Below are 20,669 nucleotides of genomic sequence, written 5' to 3'. Positions count from 1 at the left end.
CACAATTGACTTGTTTAGGTCATTTGATCGAATTGGAAGGCAATTTGATATATGGCAGAATATGTGTATGCATTGGTCACTAACTTAAGTCATTTTTTGGAAATCCCATAAGAGTTGGAGACAATACCATGCCTCTTTGGGCAGAAAATGCACCTTGGTTGGGTTTGATGTCTTCTACAACATTACTGATTTTTGAGCCTTAGTTAGTAGGGTTTCTTTGCCTGGTGGGATTTGCATGCACTAGGGCAAAAATCACATGCTCATGTTGGGCACAATGCAAGGTAACTTCATGTGGATTTCTTACAACACCGACACTTTCACATGTCATAAGGCAAGGGTGGAAAATGACCATGAGTTGGACACTTTTACATCATATAATTCAAGTGCAGAGAATGACCATGAGTTGGCACTTTTACATGTCATGACTAAAACTTGCACTGTACTTTCAGATCTGCACATTGATCACTTTTATAATGTCACCATCAGCAAGATTTTGGTTTCCTTTCAATATTAGGAAGTTGATTGTTGTTCTCCTCATGTTGCCTCATTTCTTGATCAACTTTGAAGACCTCTCTTATGGATCAAATGGAAAGTGCTAGTTTTCAAAGTGCAAGAGAGGAAGGCGTTTGAAAGATAGTCCAGGTATGAAGACCTACATCAGGTTGGAATTCGATGTGTGTTCGACCTACTCATGAGCTCCTTGAGACCCAAAAGAGATTGGAATCTGACCTGCTCTCGGTCTCAGCTAAGGGTCCAATTCTGTCATTGATCTTTGACATTGAAATTTAAATCCACCAAGACCTTCCATATTGCATTTGATCATCACTAGTAACTTGTTTTCTCAATTCCTTCGCTTGCATTCCAAAACTTGAGGTTTTCAATTTGGTTTCTTAACTTTCAACTCAAGCTTATTTCTCTGCTTGCAACAGACTTACCTTCTTTTTCAGATCTTTATTCTCTTTGTACCATACTTCATTACCTAAAATGAAAACCTAAACTTTCTTCAAGCTCTTGACTCTTTGACTAGGGCTCACCATGGAGGATCCAGGTGTTGGCTGGCTTGGTTCAAGTTTAACTCATGGCTTTTCCTCTCAAGTGGTTGTGAGTTGCACCTAAAGTTGATAGAACTAAGCCTAAGGAATCCAAGTCTTTTGAAATTACCACCAAGGCTACCCGAGACAATTATCTTACTGCCTAGCGAAAAGAGGGGGTCCCCATTTGCAATGGAGCAATGGTGTCAAAACTCACAACAGGACTGTATAGTCAACAATATTTCTGTAAGATCTTCCTACCCAGTACTAACTTAGCTTAAATGCCAAGTTGTGGCTGTGCCACACTCTCTACAAAACATCAGGAGATGAATGCTTCCTTTTCCCTTGTCATCTAATCATTTTGTATTATATATTGGCTGAATATAAAATTTCATGCATGTTTAGGAGAGATTGATTTCCTAGTTTTACGTTTCTTAGAGATTTGCATTGTTCAACTTTTCGATTTTGGACACAACACATTTAGTTTGAATGTGAGCTGATGAATGTTGGACCATCGATACTTGTTATCTTTAACATTGTGAGACGTATGTAAGGTGCCAAAAAAACACCATTACTGGTTGTATATTTCCATCTGGAGTTTAAATATGCATGTATTTAGGCTTTTCATTGGACAATTGATTCTTACCATTTGATGTTGACATGCACAAACATTCATTATTTTAATTGAAAAATGTGCTCGTATATATGTTCTTTATGGTTGCAACTTCCATCATAATAACTAATGGTATTAATGTACTGAGGCAGGCTACATATGAAATGAATGAATGAACACCAATTTATTTTGTTCTTATTTTATGCCTGACACACATTTTGCTTCCTATGTATCTAAAATTCTCATAGCTAAAAGTTTGAATGCCACCATTTTACTTTGTGATAGTAGAAATTATGCAATTTAGGCTGTGGGTGTAATGTTTATATGGTCTATGGTGACTTTCAGCAGGGCTGTGTTGTGCAGAAGGAACTGAGCTTCCTCATTCTAAATTTTTGCTAGGCGTGGAAAGTTTAGGAATACATTTTTAACTAGTAGTGTGTATTTTTGCAGTTGTTCTTGGCTATGGAACATAGTGAAACAGTAACATCAATAGATTTGTCAGACAATTTGATTACAGATGATGGAGTTTTGTTTTTGTCAAAGCTTTTACGAGGAGGGGGGATCCAAAGTTTGATTTATTTAGATGTGCGAGGGAATCTAATCACTAGCAGAACATACAAATTACTTGATGAGATTCAATGTGTTCGCAAGATTTTGAAGGTACTTTCTTGGATACTATGCCGGATTCTCCTTTCTTGTGAAAATATGTTTTACAAGGTGTTATTTGGAATTTTATATTTAATAAAGGAATAATTATGAGTGCAGTGGAACAAATATTTTTGATTTGTAAATCTATGAAATCAGCACATCCAAATCAATGCAAACAGGAACCTTATTACTGAGATGTATCTCTGGTGTAGCAAACATGCTTTATCATGATTGAGCTATCAGGTGGAGCTTGTTCTATTGCCCGTGGTTTGGATTTGAGCCCGTGATTTAGTGGTGGTAATCGCTCTAGTTCACCACTCGGCCACAACTGCTGGGATTGTGATGAAATGATTTAATTTGGTTGATTAATATCTAACTAAATAGTGTGGGTAAATTCCTCTGAGCTTGATGTTGCTGTCAAGAAGGGTTTTTTAGTAGCCCCCTTTATGAATAGAGATTTTAATGAGCTGGGCCATAATTGCAGAAACCTTTAAAGTATTGTGATTTATTCCAATTAACTGCTCCTCAGCCTGGCTGCTAATTTTTTCCCAGAATTTTCTGTTTTTTTGAGTTAATGGGCTAATCTGGATTTTTGGTTGATGAAGCATGATTCGTTTCCAATTAAATCACATTTTTTGGGAGTAATCAATTTTCACAATTTTTTAGAAATTTGTAATATAATCATTATTTTTTTTTATAAAATCATCATTTCAGTCATTAAATCACTTTTTGGACTGTAATTTTGACTATTGATTTTTTTTGGTATGCCCTAATCTAGTCTTATTTATTCCTGAATTTTCTCGATGAATTGAAAAAATCCTTTATCTTTTGGGTTTCCAAGTTATTCTTAAGAAAGATTTTTGCTACTATGGAGCCTTACACCACTATGGAAGTTCAATTTTATCATGGCATGCATCAATTTTGTAAATGCAGAAGGTTAGGTGACAACAGTTGGTATGAATTAGTGCAATGTATATCTTCTTTTCTGTCAAAGATGAAGAAATTTTCTTAGGTTTTACTTTATTGCTACACGTTGAGGCTATAATACATTATTACATACTCTAGTTTCTGACCTAAAATGTAGTTATCCTATTTTCAAGAAACCCTGTTTTATGAGCTTTTGTAATGTCCCCCCTATTTAATCTCTTAGGGTTTGGGAGTACTTTCTTAGATTTTAATAGCAAGAAACTATTGTTTATTAACTTGTAATCAAGATCAAATTTGGAAAGTGCCAAATGCAATGTCAATAATATGCAAGGATTAGATTGTCCAACAATACTTTGTATAAAGATAATGATTTCTATGATCAACCAATGACAACCATATAATCCATAGCTGGTGGAAACTCATCAAAGTATCGTGTGTGATATATATATATATGGAATGCAATTGCAATATTGAATATGCTGATATGTATTGAATGCAATTATTAATACAATTGCAATATAATTTTGATGTACAAGATAGATACAATAAGGATAGTTTGACTTATTCTTATGTTATGCAAAATCAAGAGTTATATCAATACAAATATCTATCAATCAAGTGCTGTCCCTGATATCTTCTGGAAATATATGCAAATGATCTCCTTCGACAAGACCTGACCACTTATCAAATTTAAGTCTTATGAAAAAGCAATGAGATAATGGACAATCTATACTGTTTTCCATTTCTGATTGTTGCCTTGGAACTGTGCAAAGATGTCACTGCTGTTTGGTTTGATAACACCTCATAGTTAGATTTGATCTCTTGTCTGATGTAAATCCTTCTAATGACAATTCTTATTGCTTTTTCTGATGTTGAATATTAATGTTCATGCGACGACGTGATCGCTGTTCCATTCTTCTTTGTGAAAATGTGTTCTAGTTAACCACCTGCTAACTGAAAAACTCCACTTGAAGTCAAAGAACTGAAGTACTTGAATAATAAACTGAAATGGAGTGAATGCCTTGCGAAGTGGCATCAGTGTCTCCTAAATATCAAATGAGAAGAATGGAAGGGTGGCAACTCTTCATCGCATCCTTTATTATGAACTCTTAATTGAATTATTAATTGTTAATTGCACCTTATATTCTTAACAAATCAGTGACTAGTTAACTTTCTTATGGGCAGTATTTGGAGTTTTCTTTCTCCTTGATAACACTTGGTCTGCTCTTAATCTTAAATACAATAAATATTGGTGTTGAATTCTCTTGATCAATGCAAGATCTGACCCTCCTTAGATCAGCGATATTTATCTCTTGATGTTAAATGCAGTCTCATTAAGACTTGCTGATATTTCAAATACTTGTTACATCACATCCTTGGAGGTTATATCTATTTATGTTTATTCTTCTTACCGATTGCTAAGCTTTTTTTGTGACATTAGATTATTTATCACTTTATGCTTGATAGGCCTTCATTGTATGGAGTTTTTTGTGTCAGTATCAATGGCTGTTTTATACTTGATGTGCTTGTCTCAATACATCACGTATGATAATTGATGGATCTGTTCTACTTGTCTGATGTAATTAACTGCTCTTTGACAATATTTATATGGGTAGTTGCTTACATGATCTTAGCCATGGATATGTTTGGAAAACAATATATTGCTGCTTACAAAGATTGTCTGCTCAATGTTACTTAATCAAGATCTGGATAGTATATTGGGTGAGTTTGAATGTTTGGTTTATGGATTTGTGAATGGTACCTTGTGTTGGTTCCCAAGATGGCAGGTTAATGACCAGCACACTTCATATTAAATTCTAAGGAGAAAGCCAACTCCAATGCTCAAATTCTAGGAAGGGCTGGACCAACTACCAAGGATAAATCCTTCTACATTTTAGGCTCTACAAGACCTATGAGGGTGGACCTTGGATTCACACAATGTAACTAGTGCTAAAACATTGACTCCATAAAACAGATCATCTCATATCAAGGGCATCTATGAAGAGAGTTACTAGATGGCTAATCACCCATTGAACTCACATCTTCAAGGAGCATGAGATGTAGAAACTATTACAAGTACAACAAGGAAAGTAAATGGATATTTGATTTAAATGTTGCGACAAGAACACATGAATGAAACAACAAAATGCAACGTTCTTCAGCTGAGATCAGTGCCTTATCTCCATTGCGTACCTGAGTCACGAGAAGCATAACATTGCACAATAGACTTGTGAAATAACCTCAGGTCTACAAAGTATTGCTTTACAACACCTCAGAACAGTGATTCAAACTTAGCTTACTTATCAAATCCACATGTAATATCACTAAATCCACAATCCCTTGCAAGCATTTAATCAATCCCTTGGATTGAAGTGTGTAAGATTAAATGTGTATCTCATAACAAGACAATGAAAGCAAGGGAAACTTGGTTTGTTTTTGTTCGTAAGTCAACTGATTTGCAACATTGGAGAGAACTAAATCAGAATGTATTTCTATTAAAAACCATGGTACCCTCATTTACAATGAATACAACTCAAGAAAACTCAAGAATTATTGAAAGCTAGACCAAAGATCCATTAGATCTGCTCATGGAAAACAATTTACAATGCTGCTCATACAATGAAAATACTTGCTCAAATGGTATAACAGAAGCAGAAACTTGTCCAAAATAATGGAACCAACCAAAGAACAAGGAAGAGAAGAAGAAATAGATATAGTAACTTCTAATAAAAGAAAAAAGAATGGTATCTAGAAACCATACCTTGGAAGCATGAAAGCTATCTCTCACCAATGGTGGGGGGAGAAATCCCCAAATCTCAACAACATGCAGTTTCAAAACCTGTGAGTACAAAATGGATAGTTCCAGACTTACAAAATATCAATTACTTGCTCTCCATTGGAAACCAAAAATGCGTCACCCAGATAAAACTCCTGACAACATGGCTTATGACACTGAGTTGTCCTTACGTTATTGATAAGACCACTAATTCAACATTCGCTTGTGTGACACATGGGATTAATAAATGCTGGGTACCTTTGATGTGACAATGTTTAAATTTGAAATACCAACCAACTTATTATAAAGAACATGCCATTTGTCATCTTCATTTTTCATCCATTTGTCCAAGAAAGCCTCCTCCCTCATCTCTCAACAACTGAAAACCAGATCTCATCATTTTAGTTACAACAAACACAAAATATCTTCAACAATGATGAAGAAACCATCTCCAGGAAGATGTTCCAAGTGCTTGGTAAAACCTCTAAGCAAAACCCCCAAAAGAAACCTCCTATAGCAAAATAACTAAGTTGCCGTTTCGTGTTCGGTTCCAAGTATGAAGTTCGAGAACCGGTTCGCAAGTTTGTCAAAATTTTGGAAAGGGGTTTGGGTTCATTAGTACAAAAACATGTAAAAATTAAAAATAAATAAATTATATATACATATTTATGAAGCATGAGTTAATTAGAAGGTAGCATAGTAGCATAAACACATTTAAACAACAAAAACACCATAAACAGTTAAACTTGTAATCATAGTGATCAGACGATCATATAGTTCAATCAACTTCAACATCAAAGATTCAAAACATTTGACAAAATAACCTATTTGGAAACATAAAATGACAATGAGAAGCCACCAAAAGTAATTCATAACAACTTTTAGGGTTGTGAACGCCAAAAAACATTTAATTTTTGCCCAAAAAAGCACTTTCCAGTCGTCCACGGGGCCTAGTTCGTTGTAGGTTCAAACTTTTTGGTCCTGGTTCGCCCGGGTTTGAACCCAGTTCAAACCCAATTGAACCCGCAAGGCAAAAATAGTACCCTGATCAAACCAAGTCTGAACTGGACTAGAATTGCGAATTGGTTTGAACTTTTCCTGGTGCAGGGGGGGGAGAGGCACCTGTGCAACTTAGCAAAATAACAACATTGATAAAACCTCTGCTAAGTTTGGAGCATACCTAGATGATTGATTTGCTGAAAAATGCCTCCACCTGCCATAAATTTCAGTTGAAAATGTCTTCCTGTAGCTTCATTTTTCTCTTAGCTGTAACAAGGTATTGAGTGTTAAAAGGTAACAACAATAGATCCTTTATTTTATTCACTGTGCCCTTTTACCATTTCATTATTTTAATATAGTTGGGCCTTCATTCAAATTTTTGCACTTCATACATTATAGTCTCCACTTTAAAATTATTGTGTAGGCTTCCTTTGAAAAATCACGCACAAGCGTTTAATATGTATAGGCTTCTTAATATTAAAAACAGGCTCCCCTATGCTTGATTGCTATGTGCAAAAACCTTTGAGAGGAGGTATGTGCAAAAAAATATAATCTTAAAATTAAATGAAAGAATATAGAATAAAAAATTATGCCATACCATTGGTTTATGTGGGGAAAACCCTTTATGTGCTTCTTTGATATTTCATTCATTTTCCCATTTGTCCCAAAGGGAAATTTGAATCATACAAGTACTAAAATTTGTCATTGTTAATCCAAAAATCCAAGAGGAAATTTAATCTCTCAAAGGAAAAATCTAACTTCAATACTTCATGTTCTCATCCATTCACATTTGTCTCCAAGGTGAAAATTGACCTCCCCAGGGACTAGTGGAAATCATGTTCGTACAAGGACAATTGGGGCTCCTTATTCCTCAAGTTGAAAATTTGGCCTCCCAAGGACATAGTGGAAATCCTATAAGCACATGGTTAAGTGGAAATTGCTTATCCACAAGGACTTCCTCATCTTGGACCCCACAGATTTTTTAAGTTTCAAATGAATGGAGAAACAATCTTCACGAGAACAAAGGGCAGATTCTTTGTCGACAATTACTTTCTACTCCATTTTCAATTTTTCTTCTATAGAGCTAGTTGAAAATGACTTGCATAGGGACTTTTTAGCCGACTTAGTTTTAATACCTGGGAGTGGAAATTTAACTTCTATTGGGACTTTATGCATTCTTGAAGGGGAAATTCACCTTCCTTCCCAATTTTGCTCATTATTAGCATGGAAATTCTATTCTCAGAAGGACTTTATGCTTTTTTCTATTTGGAAAATTGATTTCCATAGGGATTTTAAATTTCCCTTGCATAATTTTGCCATTTTAGCTGTAATGTCCCCATCTTTTTAGCAATTTAGTGGAGTTCTTAGCCTTTACGTTCTCCAAATGCCAAGTGGAGAAATAAGAAATTGATTAAATTAATTTCTTATAAAGTCATTAAATAAATTAAAATTAAAAGGTGACTTTATATTTAATAAATTTAATTAATTATTGTATTGCAAGGAGAAGCTTCTAGATAGTGCATTAATTATTGGAAAGGGGGAATCCTCTAGTAATTTAATTTTCTAGAAGCACAATTAATTATTGTATTGCAAGGGAAAAGTTTCTAGAGAGTGCATTAATTATTGGAAGGGAGAGACTTCTAGTAAATGCAATTAATTAATATTTTATTTTCTTCTAGAAGGGTGAAGGAAAAGTATAAATAGAGGTGGGAGCTTCATTGTTTAGTATCGGATGATGGTGAATTGCATTTGATAGGAACTTGGATGTACAGTTTCGTTCTTGGCATTAGAGGATGTCCATCCTCTCTTGTGACATTCTAGACGTTATTCCCTTAGGGTTTGGCCTTTGGAATTCATTGCTATCAACTCATTAATAGGCAGCTTGGATGCATTTCCAGCTAAAGGCAGATTGGGTGTAATTAGTGAGTTGAACAATTTGTTATGTATTTGATGATGCTGGAGTAATTAGTGAGTTGCTATGTATTTAATTTTATTAGTTTGAGAACTAATATTATTTCAGCAATAGTTCAATTTGCAGTTTGCATGAATTCCTTTTTGTTCATGTTATGTGGTTTAAATCTATGCAAAGACATTACAATCTCTTTCAGCAATTGGTTTAGTTCTTCGGCATTTTCGGGGTGCCCATTACATTAGCCCAAATCTTTATAACATCTTTTAAACCATTTGACTAGCTAAAATATCTTAATACTTAGAAATGTTCTTTCAAACCTTTGCATCTTGACCCTAGTGGTGCTATGCTATTTTACACTTGTGCACACTTGCAACCCTAATGGATTGAAAATCAAACCACTCAAACTTTTATGCTTGAAGTCAACACTTCTATTGCCAAAACCCTAAAACTTCAAGCAAAAAGAGTGGGTGTGAAATATCCCCAATAGATATTTACTCGATTTCTTCCTCAGAATAATATATAGAACTTAAACATATGTAGATGCATTACAAACCAACAATATACACCAGTAAATTCTCATAAAGTCTCTTAAAAATATGTTATTGCATTATACCTTAGCAATACGATAACTAGCATACAAAATCCAATTTTAAACACAATTTTACAGCAAGATTAAAATGCTAGGGAAAGAACCTGTAAGCACACATGAGACACCTGATGTGACATCTCCACGGACAATGGGTTTGCGTCCACTATCTACCGGCACAAGGGGCTACGTCCTCATGCTCGATGAAAGTTGAAGCTTTCCGAATAACTCTCGCAAGAGAGAAACGGTAAACTGAATCATAAACCAAGCATATCTAAAGAATGAGTCTCCCTCTCCTTCTTAATCCCCAAAGCTGTGACTCTTTGACTCCCCTCTCGTCTTTTCGTCTTATCTCTCCTTGTCACTTTTAGCCCACTTTATAATACTAAATTGACCCTTTTATAATTTTAATCCATGCTTTCATAGTCAATTTTAATATTATATGAATGTCTTTAAATTTTCTAATGTCCGAAAAAGGGGACATTACAAATCTTCCCTCCTTGAGATTGCTTGTCATCAAACAATCAGTATTAGGATTCCATATGAATCTTCAGGTAGCTCTGTAGCCCACTCTGAAAACAAATCCTGCCACACTGTGAAGCAAGGTGTCAAACTGCAACACATCCATCAACCAGATCCCTGGATCCCATGTTAATCTATGAAGTATCGCTGCATTTGTAGGCTATACAATTCTGATCATAATTGTATCCAATCTCAAAGTGCGTAGAACTACAACAAAATCCTCAAAATGCCATAGATACATACGGTTCATACTTGGATCTTAAATCTTGTTGACATGACCAGTTGATATGATGAGATAGAAATGTATCAAGGAACTATGTATAGCTGAGTAGATGGTGATGACCCGACCTAAATAGTCAATGTAAGAATTGAGTTGCAGAAAAGATGAAAACAACACCAGGGCACATCAAAAACCATACCAATGTCATCAATCTAGAGAACCCCTAAGTACATAGGTACTATGAGTAAGAATGAAGTTGGAAAACCATTCCGTATGATTGAAACATAACTCTAATCAATACTCCACCAAGATCAATTCAACGACTTATGTATGAAATCCATCCAACTCCTATATGGGTTGAAATTGGAAACCATATTTGGGCTGATCAAAGGATGAGCGACCGTAGTCAATTCATCACATCAATCCTGTGACCAAGATTCACCACTAGGAACTGTCTGGGTCCACTATTCTTAAGTCAAGATCATCCTTTTCATAACAATCAAAAGGAGTTCGCTCGTTTATCTCAAAAGGGGATTATTGGAAGTCCAATCAGCATCCACTTCAAGCATGGGGTTGTCTACAAGTTGAATGTGATCTGAAATTTTGGTACTTGGTCTTTTGGGACAACTGTCCAAGTCATAAGTTTGCTGAATGCAATCAAGTTCATCAATTACTTCTTGAAAAATCTCCCGCCTTTCATTACCCTTATGCTCCCGAAAATGATTTGTGATCCTAACTTGATTTTTTGCTTCTTGAAGAGAAATCTGAGTATCATCAAATGCCTCATGAGCATACTTAAGATCCCTAATGAGCTCCAGAATCTCATTCCTTCTTTTATTCAACTGATCAACATATATTTTAGCAACCTTAATACTCTAATCCCTATCGGAAAGCAAACATAAATAATCTGATTTCATAGATTCAAGGGCTGTTTTGACTAACTGCAAATCAACAACTAGCAAATCTCCTTTTATTCCCCTTTGAGCCTTCCTATGGAGATCCTCCACCATCCTGTGAGTGTTGTCATAACGTACCAAGGATGCCACAACCATGTCTTCAATAATCTTCAGTTGGTTCTTTACAACATGCATCTCATTATTGTCATGTTGATACAACTCATCGTTTTGTAATGCCATCTTGGACTGTTCATTGAAGTTAATATCACGTGTATAAGAAACACATGGTTCATCATACAAAGACTCCAACAAGCTGTTACTTCGAGTACAACCAGCCCTGTCAACATGTTTGTCAAGGCTAACCTCCAAATCACCAACGTAGAAACTTGTATGTTCCTTATCCACATCTGAAATCATCTTATCTAGATTCTCCCTTGCGCTGGTCTGAATATCTTTTGCCTCTTCTTCGTTATTACGATTCCCACAAACAGGATCGGGTGTACTAGTGTCATCACATGTCGAGCAAATCTATTCCTACGTCATAGGGATTCCTTTAACTTGTAAATCCTGCAAGTTCTTCACTATCAGTTGCAAAACTTTTTTCATCACCACATGATTGTAGGCTGTTGTAGGAGATGTTATTCACATGATCTCATTGAGATAAGAAGCAACCGCAAGGTTAACCCGCTTATGTGGATGCTCCATAATGCTGGGCTGGACCAAGGTCACCATTGAAGGTTGTAAAGCTCAATTTAAGAGTCTACAATCTACTTGCTCTACATTGGTCAAATAAGTTTCTATCTCTTTCAATTTGGAGAGAACATCAATTGTAAGTTCCATTTGTTCTAATTGAAACCCAAGTATGTATAGCCGACCAAAATCTTTCTCTTTTTGTAAGTCTCTTAGTTGAGGGCTATTGAATGTATTGTTAAATTCCTCCGAAAAGACGTTTTTAAGATCTTCCACTGTTTTGTTTTCAAAGAACCAAAAACTACCCCACTCTGATACACACTTCCTCTGTAGATTGCTATTGTAATAAGCTGTTTGAAATAAGTTTGCTTGTTGATTGAAATACTATTAATAATGTTGACCAATGCAAAAATCTTAACCAAACTATTATGAATTAATTTTCACAAATAGCTGGAGCAGTTATATCAGACAGTAAAGTCAGAATGTAAAACATAAATATATATTGATTCTCCTTGGATCAAGTGCCCAACTTGTATTATACTTAGAGGTCAATAGAGAGTTCCTATAGCTGGTAGTTCAATCCATCACAAAATCCCATCACAACTATGAGGTCCTACAGTCAGTGATTCCTTGTGTAGTTTTCACCCCAATGCGCTAGTCGTGTAAAGAAGTGTTGATGGAGACCACAACAATGATAGCCTTATTGCCTTAATTTGTTCTACCTATACATAGCTCTTTCTTTAAAACTACATGTCGTCCCATCATGCCTTGTACATTTGTCATATTCGATACCCTACCTTTCACGATATCACGAAAGGATGCTCTGAACAGAAAACACGTTACCAAGGTTGTAATTGTTACAATGTTTGTATGCGCATTTCTAACTGTGGTTTATCTTTACTGTCATGCACCAAGATTCAACGTTAAGAAGAATCAAATTCACACTTTCCTTTGTCTTTTTTCTGCCTGTATGCTAGCACATATAATGTGTTGAAGTATTCTACAAAGGTAAAACATGACTTTGTGCATTATCATGCACTCAAAACACAATCGTTCCCACTTTCCTTATCTTGGTACACTTGGACTTGTCACAATTGAACAATGAAGTGGCAATACAAATCGTCCTCATCATTTGCTCTTCAAAATCGGCTTTGTAAGACTGATATAGCAGTCGAATTAGCAACTAAGAACAATTTGTAATAACTTCTATTACACCTGTCAATTCTGATCGCTCACATACCTATTCTCATCTCATTTTCAAACTGCAACTGTAACCTTTTCATGTATCGTCAATAATCTGCATACTGCAAGTTATTTCGGTTACCTCTGATGGTGATGGAATTGGTTCAAAATAAAAAGAATATAAGATGGCATTACACACTTGAGCGCTAATGGGAATCGCCGGATGTAGCAGTCATATTGTGAATGACGAATCTGAATGGATCGAAATTAGTTGTAGTTTGCCAACTTTAGGAAGGGAAATAACGACAAATGGCAAGCAGACAAAAAAATAACGTACCAGCACATGCACTTTGTCTCATACTGAATTGTGGACTACTTGTCTGATCTTGAATTGTAAGCGTATCCGTTATATTGCGAATTGGTCATGTTGTCGTTTCTGTGTGCTCCCCTCATGCATGCGTTATAAGGCTTCTATGTGGGTGCTGTTACTTTCAAGATATTCTTTATGAGTGCAAATAATGCTAAGCCGTTACTGTCAGATTTTTAACAATTCCTTCCATGTAACACTAGACTTCATGACAACACCAATTTTCCTGTTCACGACATACTAAAATGAAGAGTCCCTCCAAGCAGAGAAACACCCAAAACGGTTGATGGTTGTTATTAATCCTTCAACACATAAAAAACACGAATGGTTATAGAAATGGATTCAGCAATTCCCACTCCTACCTTCAGGATTCTAATGCAACTCTATAGTCGAATGTTGACAATTGAACATATTATTGTCGTATGTGTCTTACGAAAATTCGGACTCTCTAGATAGCTTCCATTCTCATATGAAATTTCTTTTCGTATAAATTTCCTTTGACGGAAATATATATTTTCCTTGAGCAACCTGACTCTTCTTTTCACCGCCAGTGGGACCCTATGTTAAGTTTATAACTGTGATATCATATTGGTCTGAGAGAGTGCAGACCGCACCATAATCTTCTTCCTTTGAATACCAATTAAGGCATTATATACCTTATACTTCATGAAAGGATGGGCGGCGATTCTTGATATATGTTAATGTTTAACACTAACTTAATAGATTTGTTAGTTAACCTTTAATTTATCTCTATTAGTTGCCGATTTCTGGAAGTGTGGTATGAGCCGACCTAGAGAAGGTCATGTCCCTTTGAGAGACATGCCCTTTGGTCATGGTATAAAAGGTAGGTATTGTTGTAGTTTGAGGACACACAACAAAGACAAGTCTGCTCCCTCAAGCAATAATACCTATAAAATTTATTGCAGATATATAAAACAATTCAGAATAGAGTTAAAGGTGATAACTCCTCTTATCGTCAGAGCAATAAGAAGATCATCTTTAGCAACTAAAGGATATTATAGAAGTCTGAGTTTTAGGATAGAATTTTGCAGAAACTTTACACCTTGACATGATGTAAAAAAAATAACACTTCTCACCCACACCAATTTCACCAAATTAAATATTGGTTTTTTCAAGAATGAGTTTGTCCAAGAATCTCATGCGTTGAAGCTAAATTGACACTCCTTAGGTACACAAAGCATCATAAAAAAAGTTTTGAAACATATCTTTCTTCGCCAAATATATCATTTGCTTCTGTAATCCCCAATTAGAGCATTAGATTCTCACTTGTTAAACTTCCCTATGAACAAATACCAGAGATGGAATGCGGAATGTTGTCTTCTTGGCTTAGCTGCACCGTTCACCAATTTCTCTATTACAATATGTCACTTACATGAAACCAATGTCCAAGTCTTTAACCATAGGGCCTTATGAAAGTATGTTCTGTAAGCACATGCAAACTACCTCAATGACGGAGTAACCAAAATACTATGACAATGAAGAACATATGTGTATGTTCCATCCACGATAAGCGTGAGATAGAATTATACGATCAAGACAGATTAAACATCAATTATTGTTCATGAACACTCCAAAATGAGAAAGAAGACTTGACGTCTCAGCCTTCAGGAGATCGTATAGAGACTAAGAAAATACTATTGCACCTTCCTTCAAAATTGCTGTTATTGCTTGTTTTGATCATATACCGATTGTGTGTATATGATTCGATCATGCAGTCTTGCGTATATGCATCCTGAACATGCATTGTAAGCACAAAAGTTTGGAATGACTTCAAAACCAAGTTCTCCGTTACACAACATAACTGGTTTCAATATTATGATATGTAAAACCAGTAATATTAAACTTCACTCCAATATAATCTTCCAAGATTTGCATGGAAACACTAGGATAATTTGAACACTATTCAGAATATTGATAATCTTTCTGGTAAACTTGCTTCTGCCCAACATGATGGTAGGTTCAATAGCTCTGATACCACTGAAATATCCCCAATAGATATTTACCTGATTTCGTCCTTAGAATAATATTCAAAACTTAAACATATGAAGATGCATTTAAAACCAACAATATACACCAGTAAATTCTTATAAAGTCTCTTAAAAATATGTTATTGCATTATACCCCAGAAATACAATAACTTGTTGACATTGCAATCATGTTAGTTATTAGTGACACACACTTATTTAGATTGTAAGCATCTACCGAGCTTATCGTACAATTAACATTGTTAACCAAGCATTTCAGGCTTTATCGAGTTCTACAGTTGCTATCAGTTCAAGGAACAACATTCAGTTTGCCCTGAGCAACTTCTGCCATGATGGTGATCAATAATGTAAACTGAACTTCTTAGTGTTTACTGAGTTCCTCAGTGCAAACCGAGTTGTGCAGTGCTTACCAAGTTTGCAGTTACAATGATGTGAATCTAGTGTTGACCGAGCCACTCAATGTTAACCAAGTGATTCGGTTTATACTGAGCTTATTGTGATAGCATTGACTGAGCTATGCAGTGTGAATCAAGTGATTCAGTTTATATGCCGAGTTTTGCAGTATTCACCGAGTCACCAGTGTAGACCGACTTCAGACTACTTGGAAGTGATCAGTATGGACCAAGCTTCTACGTCTATTGAATGCATGACAGTGGATGTCGAGTATTAGAACCTCACCAAGCTAGTTTTTAGAACCCGTGTTCCTATAGTTGGGCCGACTTTGTGTATTTTATGTAAACTTGTATTGTAGCCGACTTTGTTGAATTATATTTTGATTGGTATATATGTAATGAATTGTATCATATCCAAATGACAAGAAATATATGACAAGAAGTATAATGCGAATTTGAAGAGAAGTGTGAAGTAAAAAGGCTACAATAGTATAAGGAGTAGCAAAGATTTATCTATCACAGCAATGTGATCATTACACTCAAAGGAATCTCATTTAGTAAACCAAGTTGTAGATCAGAGATCAGCCACTGTTTGATCCTAATAGTTGTGGATCAGTTAAATCCTTTTACAAGGTAGACTTAATAGTTTTTTGTAAATCTCTTTACTGAGTGCATACTTTATTTTATGTTTGTAAATCCTTTTGCAAGGTGGACCTAGCAATCCTTATTACTCCTAACATGGTAGATCATCAAAAGTGATCATTGTAAGCCTTAAAAGACCAACTTTATACTGTAGTACTAAAGCTTGTGGGTATCATCCTCACCCCAGTTTTACTTTATATTTGGAAGGTTGTTGGGTCACCATATTGTGTGTCAAAGTGTTATGAATGTTTTAATGCTTTCAATTTCTTATGCATGGAATTAGATCAAAATTCACATAAACGATTAATTGGTAAATAAAGATTATGTTTTATTGGTTACTGATTCACCCCTCCCCTCTTATTAACTTAGCCTATCATATATATTTCCAACATAACTAGCATGCAAAATCCAATCTTAAACATAGGTTTACAACCAGATTGGAATACTAAGGAAAGAACTTGTAAGCACACGCGAGACACCTGATGTGACTTCTCCACAGACAATGGGTTTGCATCCACTGTCTACTGGCACGAGGGCTACGTCCTCATGCTAGATGAAAGTTGAAGCTTTTCGAATAACTCTCGCAAGAGAGAAATGGTAAACTGAATCATAAATCGAGCATATCTAAAGAATGAGTCTCTCTCTCCTCCTTAATCCCCAAAGCTGTGACTCTTTGACTCCCCTCCTGTCGTTTCGTCTTATCTCTCCTTGTCACTTTTACCCCACTTTATAATACCAAATTGACCCTTTAATAATTTTAATCCACACATTCATAGTCAATTTTAATTTTATATGAATGTGTTTAAATTTTCTAATGTCCCAAAAATGGGATTAAAGGGTCCCATTCACAATAGGGTGATGGTGTGAAAAGGTCATATTTTACCAAAATAAAAACACACAATTGTTTGCGAGCTGTTATGTTGATGGAAGAACCCCAAGTTCTCCTTCAGATTCATTTATACAAATCTTGTGTAATATTGTAAATTATAACAGCAAACACATAAATCAAAAGGCTCTGATTTTTCACCATGCATTGAATCTGAAAATTCCAGATTTTATTTCTCACTTGTACAATCAATTTTTCAATAAACAAAAGACAACCCTGTTCATAAAAAGGGCTTAGGCATGCAATTCAAAGTTCAAACAGACCCATTTTCTGATTTTTACTTTCCTAGGTCCGATAATGATAAGAAACTATAAATATCTCCAAAAAAAGCAACTCAAAATTGATTTTTCCACCTTGAGATCCATGACAAACCGAAAACTGCAATCACATTTATTGAATTCACTAAACACTTTGAATATACTCCAATTTGGCACAAACACCGGTATGTAAAATTCAATGGATCTTTCACCATTTCAAATTGCTGAAAACATAGAAGAATGTTGCCCTCCAAAGTTGATAAAGAGTAGAAACCCTTTACACAGCCTCCATATTCCAAGAAAATAAGTCAAAAAGCTCAACTATGCATAATGAGTTCAATTTGCACTTTGCCTTTTTATAAATCCTTCACAAGGTTTGATTAAATAGGCTTCTCAATTTATTCACATTAATGATTTATTAAATTTCTTGAATTGACTTTATAATATCACTTTATATAACCTGCTTGGCTTAGGTGTCCAATTAATATAATCAATTAATGCACTTTAATGATGTCTCATGGCCCCTGTTTACCTTATCTCTCTCACAGATTTTATAATAAATTATTAATTAAGTTTACTTTATCAATAATTTAATAAAATGAATTTGTGCCATCAACATTAAATCACCGAGTCATTAGGGAATCATGGTAGTCAAGTGCATAAGCCATGTGATCAGGTCCTTGCCAATGTTAGGGGCTCTATGAATTTGACTTACTATAAATACAAGGTCCCTAAATATTTACTCAAGCCAAAGACGCCAAAGCTCAACACTGTTCAAAGCCTGTTCAGGTGCCTTTTTATAATCAGAAACTCCAAATTTCCTAAAATAGACACTTTGTAAAAATAGTAAGTGTGCCAAACTGAGCCAAATGAAGAGTAATCTTGTCCTCTAAAATGGGAATTGATCTCCCATTCTACCAACTAAGACCCTCTAACCAATTGACTTAGCCTACTGGGGGCAATGTTAGGCTAAACCAAACCACCAACCATGGTGAGCTAAAGAGGGGACATTGCAGTTGATTCTCTCTAATATAGAGTTCACATGCTTTTAGCCAACTAATTTTTTTTGATACTCCCTTTGACTTGTATACTCAAGATATATCTGGTAGGCCTCAAGTCCACCTCAATTTTTGTTGAGCTAAGACTTAAAAACACAAATTACATCCTCGCTATTACCAAAGAACAACACTTTATGGATGCATCTAATTACAAGGAACCAATTTATGTCCAATGCAATGATCCAATTTGGATCAAATATTAAACCTATCACAACAAAGTCAAACTTATGGTATCAAATCCTAGGCGATTTTTTGAGACTTGAAAAGATTCTGTCAACTTGCAAAAGAAAGTTTTGTTACCTCTTTCCTTTTATTGCTTTGGCTATTTAATGTAGATCTCTTCCTTGAAGTCACGTAATGTCCCCTTTGTAATTTTCCCTACATTCACAATTGCAACAAATTAGGTTTAGGGTTATATTTGACCAATTAAATATTTCTTTAACAATGTGATCGTGGATTTTAATCTTGCAATCATAACATAAACAATATTTATGTGTTTGTGTGTGTGTATATATATATTCATGTCTTTATATATATATATATTCAGACTTCCAATCATAATGGTTAGACAAGAGCACATCATATTCATATATTGTCAATAATATTATACAACCACATTATGGTTTGGAGGAAGAAAAATCATTGATTGTGACAATGAGATTGCTGAGAAATACATATCTGATATAAAATCAGACCATTGTATTCTGCCTGATCTGAAATTAACTTTTTTGATATATCTTCTGTTAGACCTCTACGTGTTGCTGTTAGATTATCTTCTTATTATTGAATGGTTCGATCTTGATTGACCTTCCCTGATGTTAATGCCCTTGATTGCTGATTGTGTTTTGATCTGTAGAACGTCTCCTGGAATGATTGCTCTTGTCCAATTGCTTGATCTTGGTCCTTTTTCTGGACCTCTTCAATAAATGACTCTCCCTCTTATTTTTGTCTTCATGATGGGAGAGTTGTGTTCTTTCATTGAGTTTCTTTGCTCTTACAAAGGACATAACCATTCATAATTAATTGTTATTTCAACACAATATAATCTGATTTATCTTTATTGCTACTGTTCATCTACATTGCCTTAAGAAGTAATGGTATAGGCAACCATCTTTCTGATATTTGCCTTATAACACCTTGATTGGCTGATAAGTGTATGTATGAGAACTCCTCATCTTTGATTATTCTGATTGCTAAGGATTGATGTTGGTTGTATTCCTTCCTTGTTTATGGTTTCTGTCTATCCTTGTGTATCCTTTTCAAATGTTGAAGAAATGCATTCCTTGAAGATGGCTGTCACTTGTGAAACTAAGTGGCTGTTTTCTACTTTCTTGGTTAATTGTCAATGTGCTTTGATTGTACCCCTTGGATAATACTTAGTATAGGTTTATTTATTTAATTTTTTTGTGTTACATGAGATAGCCATTTTGATGAGGACTGCTGCCAAACACTGCTGGGTAAAAATGCTCATTGCCGCTAAATTTGTTGCTGTTGCTGTTTGTTTATGAGTGATGTCACTTTTGTATTGGGGACATGAGAAGTCACCAATGAGGAATGTTGTTTTTATGTTTCATTTTGAAACAAAAAAAAAAAAAAAAAATTTTTTTGTGATGCATAACAAAGACCTTAGAGATGATAGCTTAGAAAATGGGGAAAAAAATTCACCAAAGTCTAGCCTTTAAATTTAAGAATATCACAATTGAACTTGCTCGATACTTCTCAAAATTGCCATCTAAACCAATCATTTTGAATACTCATTTATGACTGACATATTTTTACCTTTCAAGCAATGGTATTAAGTTGCAAACATCATTCTTTTTCACTGCTTTTATCTCATGCGTAGCTACTCTAGGTTTTTAATGTCATTCATATACATCATCTCCTTCATAGTTCTAATGTCTATTTGTTTTAGTAATGAAAGAAAAGATCTCCAATCCAGAGGAGTATACTTGTTCGGTTGTTGTCCATGTAGAGTGGGTGTCCTCAAGGATAAAGGCGGAGTTTCTACTTTCTCTTTTGAATTATTTGAGCTTTCCTCCTCTTTAGGTCCTGCTAGGTC

General features: G+C 35.1%; 1 protein-coding gene across 5 annotated transcripts in view; it reads left to right on the top strand.

The window, feature by feature from the left end:
• The window catches only part of LOC149556614 (uncharacterized), a 335,069-nt gene that overhangs the window by 108,684 nt on the left and 205,716 nt on the right, over positions 1–20,669 (top strand). For 4 of the 5 annotated variants that reach the window (XM_089831014.1, XM_089831013.1, XM_089831017.1 and 1 more), the window contains one exon: positions 2,095–2,304. In XM_089831014.1, coding sequence (XP_089687140.1) covers positions 2,095–2,304 — 210 coding nt within the window. The remainder of the gene's footprint in view (positions 1–2,094; positions 2,305–20,669) is intronic. The other variant, XM_089831015.1, reaches the window with a different exon arrangement.

This window comes from Cupressus sempervirens, chromosome 5 (assembly GCF_028749045.1).
Source record: "Cupressus sempervirens isolate cs-2001-9-10 chromosome 5, ASM2874904v1, whole genome shotgun sequence".
In the NCBI taxonomy this organism is placed as follows: Eukaryota; Viridiplantae; Streptophyta; class Pinopsida; order Cupressales; family Cupressaceae; genus Cupressus; species Cupressus sempervirens.
Note: the sequence above shows the minus strand (reverse complement) of the source record. Positions and strands in the feature narration are given on the sequence as shown.